This window comes from Molossus molossus, unplaced genomic scaffold, assembly GCF_014108415.1.
Source record: "Molossus molossus isolate mMolMol1 unplaced genomic scaffold, mMolMol1.p scaffold_m16_p_10, whole genome shotgun sequence".
Taxonomy (NCBI): domain Eukaryota; kingdom Metazoa; phylum Chordata; class Mammalia; order Chiroptera; family Molossidae; genus Molossus; species Molossus molossus.
In genome coordinates this window covers 63,649,532-63,668,518 of record NW_023425345.1, presented here as the reverse complement: position 1 = coordinate 63,668,518, position 18,987 = coordinate 63,649,532, and the positions used below count along the sequence as shown (strand labels likewise).

At 37.1% G+C, this 18,987-nt stretch overlaps 1 protein-coding gene across 2 annotated transcripts; it reads left to right on the top strand.

Annotated features, from left to right (window-relative positions):
* Window positions 1-2,093: 2,093 nt before the first annotated feature.
* Window positions 2,094-18,585, top strand: LOC118624597 (KRR1 small subunit processome component homolog). Of its 2 annotated transcripts, XM_036252993.1 has the most exons (11): window positions 2,094-2,212; window positions 5,817-5,989; window positions 7,327-7,461; window positions 7,657-7,782; window positions 7,878-7,961; window positions 9,073-9,129; window positions 10,511-10,681; window positions 13,149-13,226; window positions 13,335-13,428; window positions 15,668-15,806; window positions 18,567-18,585. In XM_036252993.1, the coding sequence occupies exons 1-11, from the start codon at window positions 2,128-2,130 to the stop codon at window positions 18,568-18,570; spliced, it is 1,146 nt and encodes a 381-aa protein (XP_036108886.1). In that variant the 5' UTR covers window positions 2,094-2,127; the 3' UTR covers window positions 18,571-18,585. The 2 variants fall into 2 exon arrangements, with proteins under 2 accessions (XP_036108886.1, XP_036108885.1); XM_036252992.1 differs by lacking the exon at window positions 18,567-18,585 and having other exon boundaries at window positions 15,668-17,286.
* Window positions 18,586-18,987: the final 402 nt, after the last annotated feature.

Below are 18,987 nucleotides of genomic sequence, written 5' to 3'. Positions count from 1 at the left end.
AATAGTGCATACATCCTAATAGTATGGTGCTTTATTTCTAGTTGACAGTTTCCCAGGAGTGAAATTATGGTGGAAGAAGATATAGATAGATAGATAGATAGATAGATAGATAGATAGAGATAGAGATAGATATTATATTGATAGATTGCTTTGCAGAAAGGCAGTAACAGTTTACATTTCCACCAGCCTGTATGAGATTGCTCTTTCCTCCTGCAGATTATCATTAAAAATATTTTTATAATGAGGTTGAGCATAATATGTTTATCAGTCATTGGATGTGCTCTACTGTAAATCATGGCATTAGTCAGGGTTCTCCAGAGAAACTACACACACACACACACACACACACACACACACACACACATATATGAGAGAGAGAGAGACAGAGACACTAGTTATGTGATTATGGAGGCCTGGAAAGTCCAAAATCTTCAGGATGGGCCAGCAGGCTGGTAACTCAGAGAAGGGTTGCTGGTGCAGCTTAAATCCAAAAGCTATGAGGTTAAAATCCCAGTCACTCATGGTCAGACTACTAATAGAGCTACTAATGGTCAGACTGACTAGACTTGAAGTCTAACTCACTACTTATTAGTGACTGAGTTCCTTAAACAAATATAATAAAAACCTGCTTCCTAGGGTTTCTGGGAACATTGAAGAAATTGCTTCTTACTTTATAACTTTCATCTATTTGTTCTATTATAGGGATTTGTCGGGGTTTTTGTTTTTGTTTTTGTTTGTTTGTTTGTTTGTTTTGGCAAATTGTATGAATATAGGAATCAAATAACTTCCTGTCATTTATAAGACACATAGGATAAAAACAAAGAATTAAAAAAATATTTTAAATATGTTTTTACTGATTTTTTTAGAGAGGAAGGGAGAGAGAGATAGAAATATCAATGGTCGATAGAAAAATCAATGTGAGAGAGAAACATTGACTGGCTGCCCCCTGCATGCCCTCCACTGGGAAACCCAGGCATGTGCCCTGACGAAGAATTGAACCAGGATCTTTAAGTCCATGGGACAAAGCTCAAGCCACTGATCCACACTGGCTGGGCCAAAAATCTTAATATAATCATGTGCCTTGGGATCTTCTATCCCTAATTAAGTCTGTTTTCCACAGGTACCTCATAAGAATCTTTTATAGAAGATATACCAGGGTGGATTTCAGATCATTGTTTCTCTTTCACTAATGTGAGGAATTAAACCTATCAAAGACTTTTTGTACTTGTGCTGCAGAAAAACATTTTAATTGGCAAGCAATAAGACCAATCATCAAAAGAAGTATTATCTTTAGCAAGTCTGAGAACTTTTAAATTCCTAGATGTGTGGAGATTTGTAGTAGTGATGAACCTCACATTTTGAAGTCACCAATATGCAGTGTTGAGATAGGCTGGAGTTAGTCATTTTGGGAAATCTTAGGCTAGATTAAATACTTCAGAAGTGTTGCTTAATTACTATCCCTCTAGCTTAGAAAGAGAAATATCAAGACCTTAGAAAATCATCAGAAACAAGGATTTTGAAAACTTACCTTCCAAAAAATTACCAATCTTGTTTTCTTTTCAACTTCGGTTTTCTTACCTTATAACTTTGATTTTAAGGATTAGAAATAATGCGCATAAAGTACCTTGCACAAAGTAATGTCACAGTAAATGGTAGCTATTACTGTCACTGAGAACCATATATTCTCATATTAGTACCTTCTCCCCACACCTACCACATATTTGACTATCATATAAATATTTACCAAATGAGTGACATCAGTGATAACCAGGTTGCACTCTGCGGCCAAACCCTGGAGTCCATCCTCAGCAATTGGATACTGAGGCCAGGGGAAGAGTACACACAAAACCCTTCTCTAACTTGCCCACAGAGCCAAACTACAATTCCCAGCATGCAGTCAAACTCCGTGGTTGCAGTGCATCCTGGAAAAGAGGTCTGTGGCTTTCTATGGGCCAAGTGAGAGAGCGCTGTAGTTTGAACCAATCCGCGGGCTCTAGCGTAGGCCCACACAGAGACTGCGCAGATCTCTTCGTCTGAGTTCTGCGGAACTCATTTTGAGTGTAGGGACTTCAGCCGGAAGGATTTAAGAGCCGTTCCACTTCCGGTAACAACCGGAGCAGTCTGACTATGGCGCCCTCCAAAGCGAACGGGCCAGCAACAGCGGCTGGGGACAGTGAACTTCGTAAACAGAAGTCGAAGCCGGAGGACCGAGGTAAGGTCGTGTGAGAACCGAAGCCTGGCTTTCAGTGTTTAGTTGCGATTGCTTTCTTCGCTTGCTGGGGACCGGTAACGCCGCCAAATGTCTGTTCTCTCAAGTCGAGTGCCTGTAATTGTTGGTTTTTAGGGTTATTAGTCGGGTCTGCCAAACCATCGGGCGGATATGGTGCCGGTCACGTGTTCCTAAGTAACCACCTTTGCTAAAGGTCCCCAAAGTGAAGGTGTTGCTGCGGCGTCTTCTGTAAAATGATGAGGATTAAGAAATTTTGGAGGGCGTTGCGGGACCTTAGACTTGCGGCGATGGCTGGAAGTCGTTGACAAAATAAAGGAAGCCCTAGGAGTAGGAGGTTATTATATATTTGAGTGAACGCTGATAATGAAGGAGTGAGACTGGCATAGTGATAAGGAGAAGGAGATGTCTGGCTAGTGTGTGAGTTCCTGAAGACATGTTGGAACATTTATCATTATTCTTGTTTGTCATGTTGCTAACACGGCTTCTACTATTTAGACTGCCCAGCTTTTAAATTGCTGTCTAGTCTTGTTTAATTCTGGTTTTATCCATTTTCTTCAGTATTAATGACAGGAAGAGAGGTTAGAGAAGTAGCCCTGAGCCTCAGCAGCCATTCTTATTGGACTTGGACTCTCATTCTATAGGAAGTTATTAAAGGTGTTTTGTTATTGCTTATAATTATGAACATACATAGCAGAGTACAGTATATGTACTGCTTAAAGAATAAAACCAACCCTGGCTGGTTTGCTTAGCGGTTAGAGCCTCGGCCCGCGGACCAGAGTCCCAAGTTAGATTCCGGTCAAGGGCATGTACATCCGTTGCTGTTCCTCCCGGTGGGGGTTGTGCGGGAGGCAGCCAATGGATATTTCTACCCCCCCCCCCCCCTTTCCTCACTCCCTCCTTCCCACTCTATCTGAAGGTAAATGGAAAAATATCCTCCGGTGAGCATTTTTAAAAAATAAAGAATAAAACCAACAGGGGAGAAAGAAGTTCTCAGACCATTGAGCCGAATAAAGCATTGCCAAACCCCCAAAACCCCCTACAAGCACCTCTAGAACATCATATTCTTCTTCTGAGACATGAATTAACCGTTCTAAAACATGTTGATCATTTTGTTCTTTTTCTTCATAATCTTTACCACCTATGCACAAAGTGGTTTAATTTTGCCTGTTTGAATTGTAGGCATGGTTCTGTGTCTTGCTTCTTAGGCTTACCTTTGTTTTTGTCATTTAATCAGGGTAAACTAGAAGCTGTAATTTATTCTTTTCACTACTATATGATGTTCCCTTGTGTTATTACATGCTAATTTATATTCCCATTCTATCATTGGTAAACATTTTGTATTGTTTGCTATTTAAACAATGCTGCTATAAACATCTTTGTACATATCTCTTATGTTTACATGTTCAAGTGTTTCTCCAGGTTATGTACATGCGAATGGAATCCTTGAGGTGTAGATAGGGTATATGCAGGTAATGCTAAATCTTTTCCAAAGGGTTTGTGCCAGTTTATACTCCCACTAGCAGGGGATTAGAGTTCTCATTGCTCACACCCACAGTAACACTTGGTATTATCTGGATTTCTGTCACTTTGGTAAAAGTATGAAATGATATCTAGTTAGGATTTTAATTTGAACTTGTCTTACTACTAATGAGGTTGCACACTTTTATCGTGTTTTGGGGCTATTTGTACATCCTCTGTTGTGAAACTCCTGTGTTTTGGGGGTATTTTTTTTCCAGTTTTAAAACTCATAGTCATTAAAATGTTTAAATTGGGTAAAGACTTGTTCAGATGTGTATTTTACGATACTATCATTACGATGGTTGTAGATTTTGAGCTTTTCTTTTTTTTAGGATATGAAGAAGCTAATTATCTGTGATTTCAACTAGAAATAGCAAAGTGGATGTCAGTATGAAAAACAAAGCATGTTTACCTGAGTGGGGTGGATAACATGGACTCTAAAGACCTGCTTCTCAGACATTGGTGTGCATAAGAATCTCCTGATGAGGTTATTAAGACAGATTCTTTTTTTCTTTTTCTTTTTTATCCTCACTCGAGGACATTTTTGCATTTATCTTCAGATAGAGCAGGAAGGAGTGAGGGAGAAAGAGAGAGAGAGAAATATTGATGTGAAAGAGACACATCGACTGGTTGCCACCCACACAACGCCAACCAGAGTCAGGGACAAACCGCAACTAAGGTACGTTCCCTTAGCGGGTACCGAACCCAGGTCTCTCTGGTCCATGGGCCGACACTCTAACCCCTGAGCTAAACCGACCAGGGCTAAAACAGCTTCTTTATCCTCATCCCAGAGATTCAGATGCAGTCGGTCTGGGTGGAAGCCAAGACTTGCATTTCTAACACACTTGCAGTTTATGCTCATGCTGTAGGCCTATGGATCATACCTTTGAGTAGTATGATTTAAGTTATAGCTCTTGGATTTAAGAGGTTCCTAAAATCCAGGAGTTTTAATAAGTGATGTGGGAGCCCTGGCCGGTTTGGTTCAGTGGTTGGAGTGTCGGCCCGTGGACTGGAGAGTCCCGGGTTTGGTTCCCAGTAAGGGCACGTACCTCGGTTGCAATTTGTCCCTGGCCCTGGTTGGGGTCGTGTGGGTGGCAACCACTCGATGTGTCTCTCACGTCAATGTTTCTCTCTCTCACTCTCCCATCCTCTCTCCCTCCCACTTTCTCTGAAGATAAATGCAAAATGTCCTCGGGTGAGGGTAAAAAAATAAAATAAATGATGTGGGAGATAATTTATGGCCATTCAGAGGCATTTTGTTTTAATGAAAGCAGATTTTTATGTCCCCTTAGGCAAGTCACTAATCTTTTTGGACTGAATGTCTGTTATGAAATGGGAAAAATTATACTGGTTCTTCCTACCTTTTATAGTTGTCATGAAGGGTATACAGAAATAAGGCACATGAAAACTCTTTGGAAAACCTAAAACCCTATACCAGTGATTATTAACTGAAAGTGTACACCAGATATCAGCTTTTAAAAGTTTTATGCAGCCCAGCCATTGTGACTCATTGGTTGAGCATCAGCCCATGCACCAAGAGGTCGTTGGTTTGATTCCCAGTCAAGGCACATGTCCAGGTTGTGGGCGCAATCCCCGGTGAGGGGCATGCAGGAGGCAGCTAATTGATGTTCTCTCTCATTGATGTCTCTGTCTCTCTCCCCTTCTCCCTTCCTCTCTCTCTCTAAAATCAATAAAAAAATATTTTTTTAAAAATTTTATGCAGTCTTGTAAACAAAGTGGTATTTGAATCTTTAGCTCTTAACAGTATAGTGCAGTGAAAGTTACTTGAGTACCTACTGTCTGTCAGGCATATGCTAATTAGCATGGATCCAAAGTGGGGGGCGGTCCCTGCCCTTAAGGAACTTTGCTTTATGAGGCGACTGAAATGTGTACAAATGATTTTAATACAGTATATTGATGATAATGATAGAGCCCCATTCTTTGACTGTTGAATAATCTAAAAAGCATAGGAAGAGGAAATGCAAGGAGAGTACTGGAAGCTTGTAAATATATACATTTAAGTGTCCAAAAGTAGGTTAAAATCTGATGTGTAAGTTTTTTCCTGTAGATGAATCAGAACTCCTCACTGTTCCTGATGGTTGGAAGGAACCAGCTTTTTCCAAAGAGGACAATCCCAGAGGACTCTTGGAAGAGAGCAGTTTTGCAACTTTGTTCCCAAAATATAGAGAGGCTTATTTGAAAGAATGCTGGCCCTTGGTACAGAAAGCCTTAAATGAACATGTATGTATATTTTATATACCTCTTTTATATATATATATATTACTTTTTAAGTAAATGTATGTGTGCTGGTTGATTTTATTTTTTTAAAGTGCCAATTTAATTGGTTAATTTGGTTCCTTTGGTATTTTAAACAACCTACATAAACTTTGTCCTTGTAATCCATTTGTTTCTGATTTTGTGAGTATAGAGTCCTTTGAAAATTTCACATACCTTTAAAATTGTATGGATTTCATGGACTGTCTGAAACTCATTTGTGAACTCCAGGTTTCAGAATGCCTACTTGGTGCTATGGTGGTTGCCATGTACTTGTACAATTTGAGTCGAGGCATGTTCCTGTCTAGTTGCTTAATTTTCATTTTAAATGAAAGATGTGAATGTGTCATCTTTGTTGCTGCTGCCATGCCACTAGAGTGGTGTATTTGTTTTTGTTTTTCAAACTGTGGGTTGAAATCCATTAGTGGATCCAGAAGTCAATTTAGTGGATATAACAAGTTTTTAACAAATGAATATATCATATATGCTAAGGGTCATTTTATGAAGCTTTTGGTTCATTTATTTGTGTACTAGGTTGTGACATAAAATATATTTCTCAAACTGAGGGACTGCACTGGAGTTTTTTGTGCCCATTGGGTATGAGGATGGCTCAGCAAACTACAAGCAGTGTTTTACAGCTGTCTACATCTGGGATTGATCTCTCTCTCATAAACTCAGAGATCCAGCTTATGTTGAATAGTTCATCACTGACTATACTGAAATAGACTTTATAATATGCTCACATGTCAAAAAATAATATTTGTATTTGCTTTGTTGAAATCTGGTTCTTTCTACTGAGAGTTGGTGCATAATTTTCCAATAACTGCTTCTTTCTAAACCTGTGATACTTTGTTTTTATTTTGTTTGTGTTTAGCTAATTCAGACCACCTTGAGAAAAAGTTTGGGCAGGAAGTCCATTCTCACTCTAAGGAGCAGATGGTATATTAGAGCCTGGTCTGGGATAGGGAAGCAATGTAGCTTTACAGTTTTACCTTAGGTCTTAAATGGCCTCGTTTGGACTGATGTATATATTTTTAAATTAGAGATTATCTTTATTCCAGTAAGTACAGAATACTTTAAAGCAAGTAAGTATAAATGGTTTTTGTTCCCTGAGTTTCTATATTCTTTTAAGTATGAAAGTAACTACTTTATATTAACTACTCAGCTTCTTCAGGGAGGGAGTTGATAGAATTTCAGAGAGAGATTAATTAATAGTAGTTAATAGTTAGATTTGGATAGGCTCTATAGTATCTAAAATTGAATTCATTTTTAGACAACTACTCTTTTTTCTTTTCTTTTTGTAGCACATTAATGCAACTCTGGACCTGATTGAAGGCAGCATGACTGTTTGTACAACAAAGAAGACTTTTGATCCATATATCATCATTAGGGCCAGAGACCTAATAAAACTATTAGCAAGGAGTGTTTCATTTGAGCAGGTAAGTTAATAACTACAGAGATTTTGCTTTATTTGTGCCATTAGAGACAATATGTAGTACTGAATCCATCCATCCCTGCCTCCCACCCTCCCTCCATAGGGCTTTCATCATTTTGCTTAAATATCAGTGTAGGCTTGGAAAGGAAATGTATTTGTCAAGAATGTTGGTGGAATATTTTCTTTATTTTTTCAAAAGGCAGTACGAATTCTTCAGGATGATATTGCATGTGACATAATTAAAATCGGTTCTTTAGTAAGAAATAAAGAAAGATTTGTTAAAAGAAGACAACGGCTTATTGGTCCCAAAGGATCTACGTTGAAGGTACTGTTTAGCAGTAGAAAACTTGAGTATCTTCTTTGTCATTAGTTTTTCAGTGTATTTCAACTGAATTTCAACTCACTGTTCTTTTGATATAGGCATTGGAACTCTTAACAAACTGTTATATCATGGTTCAGGGAAACACAGTTTCAGCCATTGGACCTTTTAGTGGCTTAAAAGAGGTGAGAAATACCTAATATTTTTAGTTAATTTTCAGCAGAGAACAAATTAAATAATTTGGTTACAATTTATTGTTTCGTTATTATTATTGTATTGTTTTAGAATGTGCTTTGTTTGATTTCCCATTAGTAAATACTTCGTACTTCATGGAATTTGAGGGAGTCATTGCTCCGGGACCCTAACATATTATGGCCAACCTTTGACAGTTACAGACATCCATTTCTCAATTGGAAGGTCTGCACACCATAACTCCTTCCACTACAAATTTTAAATGGGTATTTAAGCTCTTAGTCTCTAGCACATATGAGAAATATGATGTAGTTACATGTGCTCAAATATTAGGGAATTGAGCAGGTGTTATTTGCAGGAACAGATAAACGGTAGAAGTCAAACTCTGAAAACTTTTTTTCCTTTAAGATACATTTTCTTTTGTTTGAATTTATTATAATGTTTATTTAATGTTTTCATGGACTTTTTTTTTAACTTATTATGAGGAAATCCGTCTAGCAGGTACTGTTTCAATTAACTCCCTTTGATGCTGTTGTCTGGATCTGGCTGTGAGGTCTTGCTTCTTCCTTTCCAGGGCCTTTAATGGAAGTCTGTTGGACCTCATTCTTAGAAACGATCTGTTCTTTTCTTATGGGGTGATAATAAATTAAATACACTGAATACTTTATAGTTTTCTAAAGTCTAAATATTTTACTCAGTTCTTGAAACAGACCCTTGAGGTATTTCCATTACAAATGAGAAAGCTGGAACAGGAAAGTTAAGTGGCTTTCTCATAAAATATAGCAGTCCCATTATTTTTGAACCTACATTTTCAGACTCTAAATTTGGCTCTCTTACTCCTAAATTGAAGTTCCAGAGTATTGTAGTAGTTCCATATGTCACATTTTAGCAGTACAATTAAGTAATGTCATTGTACCCAAGGGAGGTTGACTATTATGAAAGATCTAGCAGCTACTAAGAGCAGTTCAAGCAACTATTATTTTAGTTCAGCAGTCTATGTCTGGTTTGTAGGCTATTTTGCAATATAGTAACCCCCTTCTACCTTCTACTTAGTTCATTAAAATCTGTATAAGTGACTAATTCATTTTTCTTTGCAAATTTCAGGTCCGAAAAGTAGTCCTAGATACTATGAAGAATATTCATCCAATTTATAATATTAAAGTAAGTGTTAATTATATATCACCATAACAGTGGTTGTCAGACTTCTTTTAGCTACAGAAACCTTTCTTAAAATTAAAAATTTATAAATGTCTAATAGATAAAACAGATAAAGCAGAGCTATTTTGAGTAAATTAGAAGTAGAGTTCAGCCTACTCATCTGCACCTCAGTCCTGTTGTTACTTCCTTGGAAGCTTGGATCTCTGTAGAGCCCATTATTGAGAGGGACACTGTAATGCATTTATAGAGTTCTAATACAAAGAAAGGCTTCACAAAATTTGTTGTTGATGATTCAATCCGGTTTTCTTAGATTGTGAGCCCGTGTACTATATTTAAAGATGTGATCTTTCAGAACTCTGCCTTTTCTATTAAATAAAGCCTGGAACATTTCAGATTGCATTAAAAAAATTTTTTTTTAATTTAACACTCAAATTATTTAGTTTACCCAAAATTGCTCTGCTTTATCTGTTTTGTATATTAGACTTCTAAGAGAGATCTTTTAATCCCTGTGTGCAAAGTTCATGACTGTTCTTGGAAATGTTGCCATGGTATAATGAGCTGTTTGATGACAGGTATTTGTTGAACTGTCCACTTAAATTTGATGAAGTTAAGTTTAAAAGTCTCTATTAGATTGGGGTGGAAGAACAATTTTGAGTTACATTTGGGACATTAAAGATAAAGAGAGCTTGTCATGCAGCTGATGCCTGTCCTTCATGCCCTCCTCTTCCAATGTCCATAAAATTCAAATGGAGTGGAGGAAATGTGAGAATATTGGTTTTATCTGATCATGAGAAAATTTGCTTTTTTCCCCCTGTGATATTTTATGTGCTACTGAAAGCTTCCTGCTTGTAGAGAATATAATTAAGAACTCTCCCTGCTCTTAAGAATTTTAAGGTTTAAAGAAATAATGATTGAAAAGCTGAATTAGTCTCTTTTTCATCTCAGTTTATTTTAACAATTCTGAACTTCTTAATCTAAATTTCTAATGGTTTTCTGATGCTTGGTTAAAAATTGCAATTACAGCCCAACCGGTGTGGCTTAGTTGGTTGAGCATCATCTCATGTACCAGGAGGTCACTGGTTCAATTCCCAGTCAGGGCACATCTGGGTTTCATCTGGTTTTCAGGCTCGATCCCCAGTAGGGAGCATGTAGGAGGCAGCTGATCAATGTTTCTATCTCCCCCTTCCTCCCTCTGAAATCAAATTTTTTTTTAAAAAAATTTTAAAAATCGAGATTACATATTCTTCTTTTTATGGAGTTGCTTTAACACTACCTAAAAGACTAAGTAAGATCTGTTTATAAGAACAATATTTATATCTTAGTTTGATAAATGTATGACTTTTGAAATTAATTTTTACATTGTTCGTATATTGCATGACCAAAGACCTTAATGATTAAACGAGAGTTGGCAAAAGATTCTGAATTAAGATCACAAAGTTGGGAAAGATTTTTGCCACAGTTCAAGCATAAAAATGTGAATAAACGCAAGGAACCAAAGAAAAAAACTGTTAAGAAGGAGTATACACCATTCCCACCACCACAGCCAGAAAGTCAGGTCAGTATTAAATGTTGAAGTTCATTACATGAGGGGAAACTTATAATCAGTTTTGTCAAAAACTTTATTGAGGGTATTTTAGGTGGCATTGCTATGTGTGTGTATTTGAGTATGTAGAGATACAGGAAACTGAAGGTAAGTGTAAACAGGCTTATTCTGAGCAAGTGCATGGGGGTGGGGGGCTTCACACTGTGAGTGTTAACTATATTAAGGTGGTTGGTGTCGCTCATGTCCCTGTAGCCACTGTAAATATTCCATGGATAAAAAAAGTCAACAATATAGCTCAAAATGCTCTCTACTCTTCTTTAGCATCATTCCTGTGACCGTGAGCTATATGACTGCTCCAATTTTGAAATTTTAAATTCTAATATCTATCCTTTTTCTAAATTAGAATGCATCTCATTTTTTTCATTGTCTTTTGTTTTCCTTTCCTTTACAAAATTTCCTTTTTCGTCTTGCCCTTCATTGTTTTCTTTTGTGCTCCCTTTTCCTTCTATCACAGTTGCCCAGCAAAACTCTTAAGCTTGGGTCAGTCTTAAAACCTGGCTTCTTTTCCATAATGTGGCTACCACACATAGGTAGAGAAAGTCATACCTTTGGATTATACTCACTATCAATTTATGTTTCCACCTAAGGTTCTCTGTATTGTCTCCCAGGTCTGTGAATCTTCTTAATTTTCTAGGTACCCTCCCACTCCTAGCAGATGACATTGAATTTTATTTTACTGAAATATTTGAAATCATCAAGTAAGAATTCTTTCAACTTCCTCTTCTGTCACCTAAATTTTCCCATCTGCATCAAACCTTTCTTTACTTGCTCTTTTAATTCTGTCTTCACCTATCTCCTGAGGGTTCTTGCTTCGTTATTCCCTCCATCAGATACTCTTCCCTTTCATACAGTTCTTTATGCGCAGCATATAAACCCATCGCCTTCTGGATACTGGGGAAAAAAGGAATGATAATCATCATGGTGAAAAAACAATGGAACTATTGGATTATGAGGTTTCTTCTGGAAAGGGAAGAAGGTGAAGCGAGAAAGAAACTGATAGTTGTGGGAAAGAGGAGTGACCCACTTACCATGCTTCCGTAACACCTGCTGTACTCCTTATGGCCCTGTCCTAGTTAGTGATTGTCTTATCTTTCTCCCCTACAACTGTAAGCTTCTTGAAACTGAGGTCTCAACTGATTTTTCTGCCATTTGTTTGCTAATAATTTATTTAACCCATGCATGCCTCAGTTTCCCCATTCGTAAAATGGGGATAATGATAACACCTATCTCAAATAATTGTTAATGAGGATTAAATGAATTAGTAATTATAAAGAGCTTACAACTGTAAAGAATTTAGAACTTTGCCTTAAGATATAATAACGATATGTATATATAAGACTATATAGTGCGTGAACTGTAACTTTCTCTAATTAGTGTTTCATTAGTCACCAAATCCTGAAAATTTTTGCTTTTCATTTTGCATGCCACTATCTTTATTCCAGGATTTTATCTGTTCTACATTCTTTTGTACCTTAAAAAAATGCTGCTCTGGCCTAGCCAGAGTAGCTCAGTTGGTTGAGCGTGGGCCCATGCACTGAAAGGTTGCAGCTTCAGTTCCTGGTCAGGGCATATTGTTCCTGGGTTGCGGGTTTGATCCCCAGTCAGGGAGCGTATCTCTCTCGCATTGATAATTTCTCTGTCTCTCTCTCCCTTTCTCCCTCTCCTTCTCCCTTCCCCTCCCCCCTTCCTCTCTCTGAGCATGTCCTCTAGTGAGGATTGACAGGGAAAAAAAAATCTTACATAAAAAAAAAAATGTGCTTTGGTCTCTTCACTCTTCTCAGAAACTTCAGTCATTTCCAAATCATGTCCCAGTTCCTTCGTCTGGCATTCAGGTTTCTTCAAGCTTCCTCAGAAGTGTTTTTTCAGTTTCCTATTACACTTTGAGTTATTGACCTTCCACCCTACTTAATGCGGTCTATTGTGTATTAGAGTAACTCACAGCCCCCTTTCCTACCTCCACATATTCCCTTTTGGGCAAATACTCCCTTCAGCTTAGAGTACGTGTCCCTCTTTTTTTCTCACTGTCTTTATGAATTAATAGATTTTTGACTCCACTGTCTTTACCTCATGGACGTTGTGGCTTTCTTAGAAAATGACTCTCGCCCTGCCCGGTTTGGCTCAGCGGTTAGAGCATCGGCCTGCAGTCCAGAAAGACCCGGGTTCGGTTCCCGCTAAGGGCATGTACCTCAGTTGCAGTTTGTCCCCGATCCTGGTTGGTCATGCAGGTGGCAGTCACTTGATGTGTCCCTTTCACTTCGATGTCTGTCTGTCTGTCTCTCTCTCTCTCTCTCTCCCCCTCCCTCCCTCCCACTCTATCTGACAAAAAATGAAAAAATGTCCTCGGGTGAGGATAAAAAAAAAAGAAAATTACTCTCATCTACATTATTTCTGATGGAACTTTAAATACTGATTTCAACAGATTGATAAAGAATTGGCTAGTGGTGAATACTTTCTGAAGGCAAGTCAAAAGAAGCGACAGAAAATGGAAGCAATAAAGGTAAGACTATATCTAGCTCACAACATTAATGGCAAAGTTCATAGAAACTTGAATTCTTATTTAACTGTAAATTGTGTTTTACTAATGTATTTTGTATTAATAATGTAGGCTAAACAAGCAGAAGCTCTCACTAAGAGACAAGAGGAAAGAAACAAAGCTTTTATTCCACCTAAAGAAAAACCAGTTGTGAAACCTAAGGAAGGTAAAGCTTGTTTTCCAGCTCTTAGTTTGATGTAAAAGTCTGTTACATGAAAAGTAAACCTTAGTGAATTTATCTAAATCTCTTTGAGTGTTAAGTAAAGAAGTAACCATATGCCCTGGCTGGTTTGGCTCAGCAGTTAGAGCATCGGCCCACAGATCAGAGGGTCCCGGGTTCGGTTCCCGCTAAGGGCACGTCGTACCTTGGTTGCAGTTTGTCCCCGGCCCCAGGTGGGGTTGTGTAGGTGGCAACCAGTCAATGTGTCTCTCTCACATCGATGTTTCTCTCTCTCTCTCTCTTCCTCCCTCTTTCCTTCCCACTGTATCTGAAGATGCAAAAAAAAAAAAAAAAATGTCCTTGGGTGAGGATAAAAAAAAAAAAGAAAGAATCATATCGTCCATTAATTCACTTAGCATTTCATTAATCACTAATCCTAGGGACAGGAGACAGCTGAGGTAATTTATACTTTGGTAGAACTAATGCCATCTAAGTACCTAGACTGAGAGTCCTCTCCTGACCTCTGGGTGTGCTTGGGAAGGACCTTTTGTTTTGAAAGATGTAAACCACAGCAGTGACCCTTCTGTAAAAATAAGAGTAAAGCCGTGTGATCCCTGAGCTCTGCTCTCATGCCTCTCAAAAAGAGTTTATCAGAAGTCGTGCTTTTCTTCTCTTACGTGATCTCTGGCCTAAAGTTTGCGTCGTGTATTGTTAACATGGGTTTCTCATCACCTTGGGCTAAAGGACGCCAACAAAACGATGGGAAGGTTTTATTCAGGAGCTATTTACACAGATGCTTAGAAAAAACACTTCATGCCTTTTCTTCTCCATTCTTAGCCTTGTTTTGATTCATGCTCCTCTTTTGCATTTTCTTTTCTACTAGTAACCTTGTACTGTTTCTAAAATAACTACCAAGCGGCTATGGCACAGTGAGGGGAGGGGTGTCACCGGCAGCATTGCACACCACCTATTGGTCAAAACCAGATTTAGCATTACTGTTTTACCCTCTTACATTACATCAGTGTTAACCACTGTAAAAATACTATATTCTACTATGTAGATCATTGGTTAAGTAAAAGTTAATGTCATAAGCACTACATTTCCACTTTGTACAATATGTCAGTTATGTTCTTAGAAGGTAGTTCAATAGTTAATCTCACTTTATTAGGATTAAAAATGTGGCTGTTCCACTATACTGGAGGCTTTAAATCTCTGCTCCTCAAGTTGCTGGGTAGTTTATATGATGATATTTTATCTTGGTGAATTTTTTATGCTCTGAAGACCATTCTTTAAGTGGTAAGAAAAGTTGTATTTTCTCGCTACTTCCTTGCTCTATTTTGTTCAAGCTTTTGGCATTGATTAGCTGGTTGAGTTCTGTTACGAGGACCTCTAAATACTTTCAGATTATTGTTTTTTTTACCAAATTCTTGTTAAGTAAAATTTTGCTAGTCATTTATTGAACTAACATTTGGAAAAAAATTTTTGTGGTATTAGATGAATAATACCTTCATTAGTTAATGTAACTGATAACTTCATTAGTTAATTAAAATTAGGGAAGCTGGAAGGACTACATGTAATGTTTTTCCTGAAATGTAATCTAAAATTATTTTAACATGCAAGGTGGAAAATTGGCATATTAATGAGTACTGTAAAGTTCCAAAATGTGGAAAAGAGTAAGTAAAACTAATCTACTGGAAACAGCTGGTCTCTGATGCATATTTGGAGAAAAAGAGGAAAACTGGTCCCATGAGTTAGAGTCAAACCTCAGTGTTACTATCAAAGAGATATCTAGGTTTTCCTCCTGTTTGTTTTTGCCTTAAAGTAGTAAGTATCACCCTAACACTGTAAAAGTCTGAATGAACTTTCATCCTATGCTTCCTCCACAGATGGCATGAGAGGGTCAGTGAATGTGTCCAAAAAATATATAATTTAAAGTGTGGCTTAAGGGGCAAATGTAGTTTTAATATAATTTAATCCACTTGAATCCAGTAATTGGTTTAGATAGCTAAACTAGAATGTCATTTTCATGTATACGTTCACTAATATATTTTTTAAGTATTTTATGATTTTTTTTTCTGTTAAAGAAATTTCTAACTTGCCTTTAGGCAAATGGCAGGTGTTTTATATTTTATAACACGACCTTCCAATGAACAGTATTCTGCAGTTATTGTCCTAAATATATACCCTTTATATTTATTTGGTAAAATCTAAAGAATTACGTATGTTGTGTTTTAAATTTGTCTAGCTTCTACTGAAACTAAAATTGACGTGGCTGCCATCAAGGAAAAGGTAAAGAAGGCAAAGAATAAGAAACTGGGAGCGCTAACAGCTGAAGAAGTTAAGCTTAAAATGGAAGCCGGTGAAAAGATAAAGAAGAAGAAAAAGTAATATACACGCACAAAAATGCCCTGAACTAGAACTTATTAAACTTCTCCTTTTGTAAAGGACTTTGCGATACTAGGTCATTAGTTGCCTTATATGTGAGAAGTAATACTCGAATTACTTTTTCTGAGTTTGTTGTGTTCTTTATAAATATAAATTATTGTATTCTCCGTGGTTTTTGAAAAATTTTATACTGGAGAGTGTATATATGTCTGTATACATTGCACCTAATCTGTTCCAGGCAGGCTTGGTCTAGCATGATTTTAGGAGTGATTCTTTAGGTTGTTTATATAAAGATTTTTAGGATGTAGCTTTTGTAATTATCCATCAAATCAAATGTCTGATACCATTGGTTAGTCTTTAAATACAGGGCGGAGCAAAAGTAGGGTTACACTTGTGAGTACTCGAAACAGAGTTTATTCTTGTATTATTTATTAATTATTGTATTATTTTCTGTACGAACCACTGTAAACCTACTTTCACCCCAACCTGTATAACTGTGTCCCAGCATTTGGTTTTGAGGAAAATAAATGCAGGCTTTTCATTGCTCTCTCTACTGATAACACACATTTATGCTTATTCCTTTCTGTAACCTTACATTTTGTTCCAAGATTCAACAACCCATAAGCAAAAAAAAGCAAGGCCTATTAAATCAGATTCCTTAATTACTATTCTGTTCTGAGTCTGGGAATGTGATAAACCAGAAAGACATCAAATTGTACATGGGTAAAACCAGATATTTAGAGTTGAATCAGCATGCAACAGGTTATGTAGAAATGTTTTTACTCATGAAGGCCAATGGAGTTATTTAGAATCACCTAAATCTAGCTCACTCATTTTAGGTTACTTACTGAAGGTCACAGTGTGGTAGCCTGAAAACAGTGCTTATTCATAGAAAAGTGGGAAGTAAATGTGAGTTTATCCTATAGAATTAGGAAGTTTCTTTTGGTTATGGCTTTACTGTAATAATGTACTTTTTTCTGGAATGTTTTAAAATTTGAAGTACACCCAATTATTTTTTAAAATCATCTATAAATGAGTTTGTAAGCTTTTTTCTAGGATTGTATTAGTCCAGAAGGACTAAAAGAGTCTATTTGTGCTTGACCAAAATGGTAATAATAGCACTCAGTATTAGTATTGGTGGACTAACAATGAGAAAGAGTGATAGGTATCTATTATGTGAATATATTGCCCAGTCTGGAAATAGAGTAATCTGTGAAACAAACACAGTATCCTCTTAATTGTTGTTTCTCATACTGCAGTAACCTAATTCACAAATATCTTAATGAAACAATTAAGATTTATATACATATGCATGACTTGGTCTCACTGTGGGCTAGCTGTAAAGTCAGAAAAGAAAAAAATTAAAAGAGTAGGTTCTGGTCAGGCTTTTGTTTTGTTTTTAAAAGCCAAGTTTCTAATTATAACCATTAACTTGCTTTGGCTTTATTGCAGTGATTTTCAAAGGTTAATTTTTAAAGATTTTACTGTACTAACTGTATTAAGTTGTTATTTTTAAAGCAACTTTATACATAAACTTTTTATATACCACTACTGTAAATGGAAAATCATTTTACATACCATATCTAGCAGATAATTAATACAATTAAAATGGAAATTAAGACATTAGAATTTTTCAATAAAAATAAAGAATTAATTGTTTGTAATACTCAGTGTGAACAATTTATTAAAATATTTTCCTAAAAATAAGCTCCTCCCTTAGAAGAATGATACTATTTATGATCAGTCAGTAAAGGAGACAGTGGCCTCTCTCTCTCATCCATTCCAGTATGTCAGTAAATTACAAAGAGGGCATTTGTCAATCAGTCATAATTACTCTTTAACTGAGCTTTATTCAGACTTTGACATTAGAGAACTAGGAAGAAACTCCACATCTGCCTTAGACTTCTTGGCATGTGTAAGCCTCCAGGAAAATGAAAATTGACCTTCTGTGGAATGTATGAGAGATAACTGTTGCCCTGGCCCATTTGCTCAGTGGTTAGAGAGTCAGCCCACGGACCGGAGAGTCCCAGGTTCGGTTCCCACTAAGGGCATGTACCTCGGTTGCAGTTTGTCCCCGGCCCCAGTTGGGGTCGTGTGGGTGTCTTTTTTACATCGATGTTTCTCTCTCTCTCTGTTCCTCCCTCTCTCCCTCTCGCTCTATCTGAAGATGAATGCAAAAGCGTCGATGTTTTTCTCTTTCTCTCTCTCCCCCTCCCACTCTATCTGAACAAAATATCAAAAAATGTCCTCGGGTGAGGATTAAAAAAAAAAATTGTTGCTGCACCTGGAGTAAAGATGGGAATTAAGTGTTCACATCAGGAGAAAGGGAACAAACAGTTTTAAATATTTTTATAATTTTAGACCTGGAAGGGGCCTTAGAGAACATGGAACACTTTTGCCAAACAAAATCTACACAGTTGAACTCAGTCCACTCTATCCTGCCTCTGACTCCAAGAACCCCACCCTGGCCTGGAGCTCTGGGAGTTCAGTTGGTTACAGATGTAGACACAAAAATACTACAGGATTTGCACAACTCTAATAGCTTGATTGAGGTTTCCTTTCCTTGCATCATGGGGGAAAATTGAAAACATGGCCAGTTAAGGGTTATTATTTCAAAATTACAATGCAGAATTTTGCTAGGACATTTTGTAAAACATCCTTGAAGTTATCTTCCTTGGCTTTCCACACTGTTTCTCATTAAATGCTGTTTTACTCATTTAAGAAATGCCACATTACAGCTTATTTCATTCATTCTACAGATGAAAATGCAGCCTTGAGTGCCTTGGACAAGTAGTATCACAAAATTCAGAATCCTGTTCACTTGAATAGCTTCATTATGCAAATTTTTTATCTTGCTGAAATTAGCAAATCTTGGGTCTATAGTTTTCAACACCATAGTCATTTTTTGTTGTACTGATTAGAGCTAAATAAAAAGGATACTATTTGCTTTCTTAAATTTATCTTGAACATGTATTCATTCCTAGGGCAATAAGCCATTGGTTTGATGGGGACGTGCTGCGAGCTTCCTGAAAATAGCTGTTAGTATGAAACAAATGTCTGCATTCTTAACTGTGGAAAGTTACAGTAGTTTCAGATACACTGTGTTACTGGTAGATTGTTTCTTTTACTCACCGCACAGATTGTCCAAACATTTGTCATTTTGGGGGCAAGCACTGCAAG

Coding starts and splice junctions, on each gene's coding strand:
- LOC118624597 (XM_036252993.1), top strand. CDS start 2,128: ATGGCGCCCTCCAAAGCGAACGGGCCAGCAACAGCGGCTGGGGACAGT. Junction 2,213..5,816: donor GTCGAAGCCGGAGGACCGAG/GTAAGGTCGTGT, acceptor TTTTTCCTGTAG/ATGAATCAGAACTCCTCACT. Junction 7,783..7,877: donor CCAAAGGATCTACGTTGAAG/GTACTGTTTAGC, acceptor CTTTTGATATAG/GCATTGGAACTCTTAACAAA.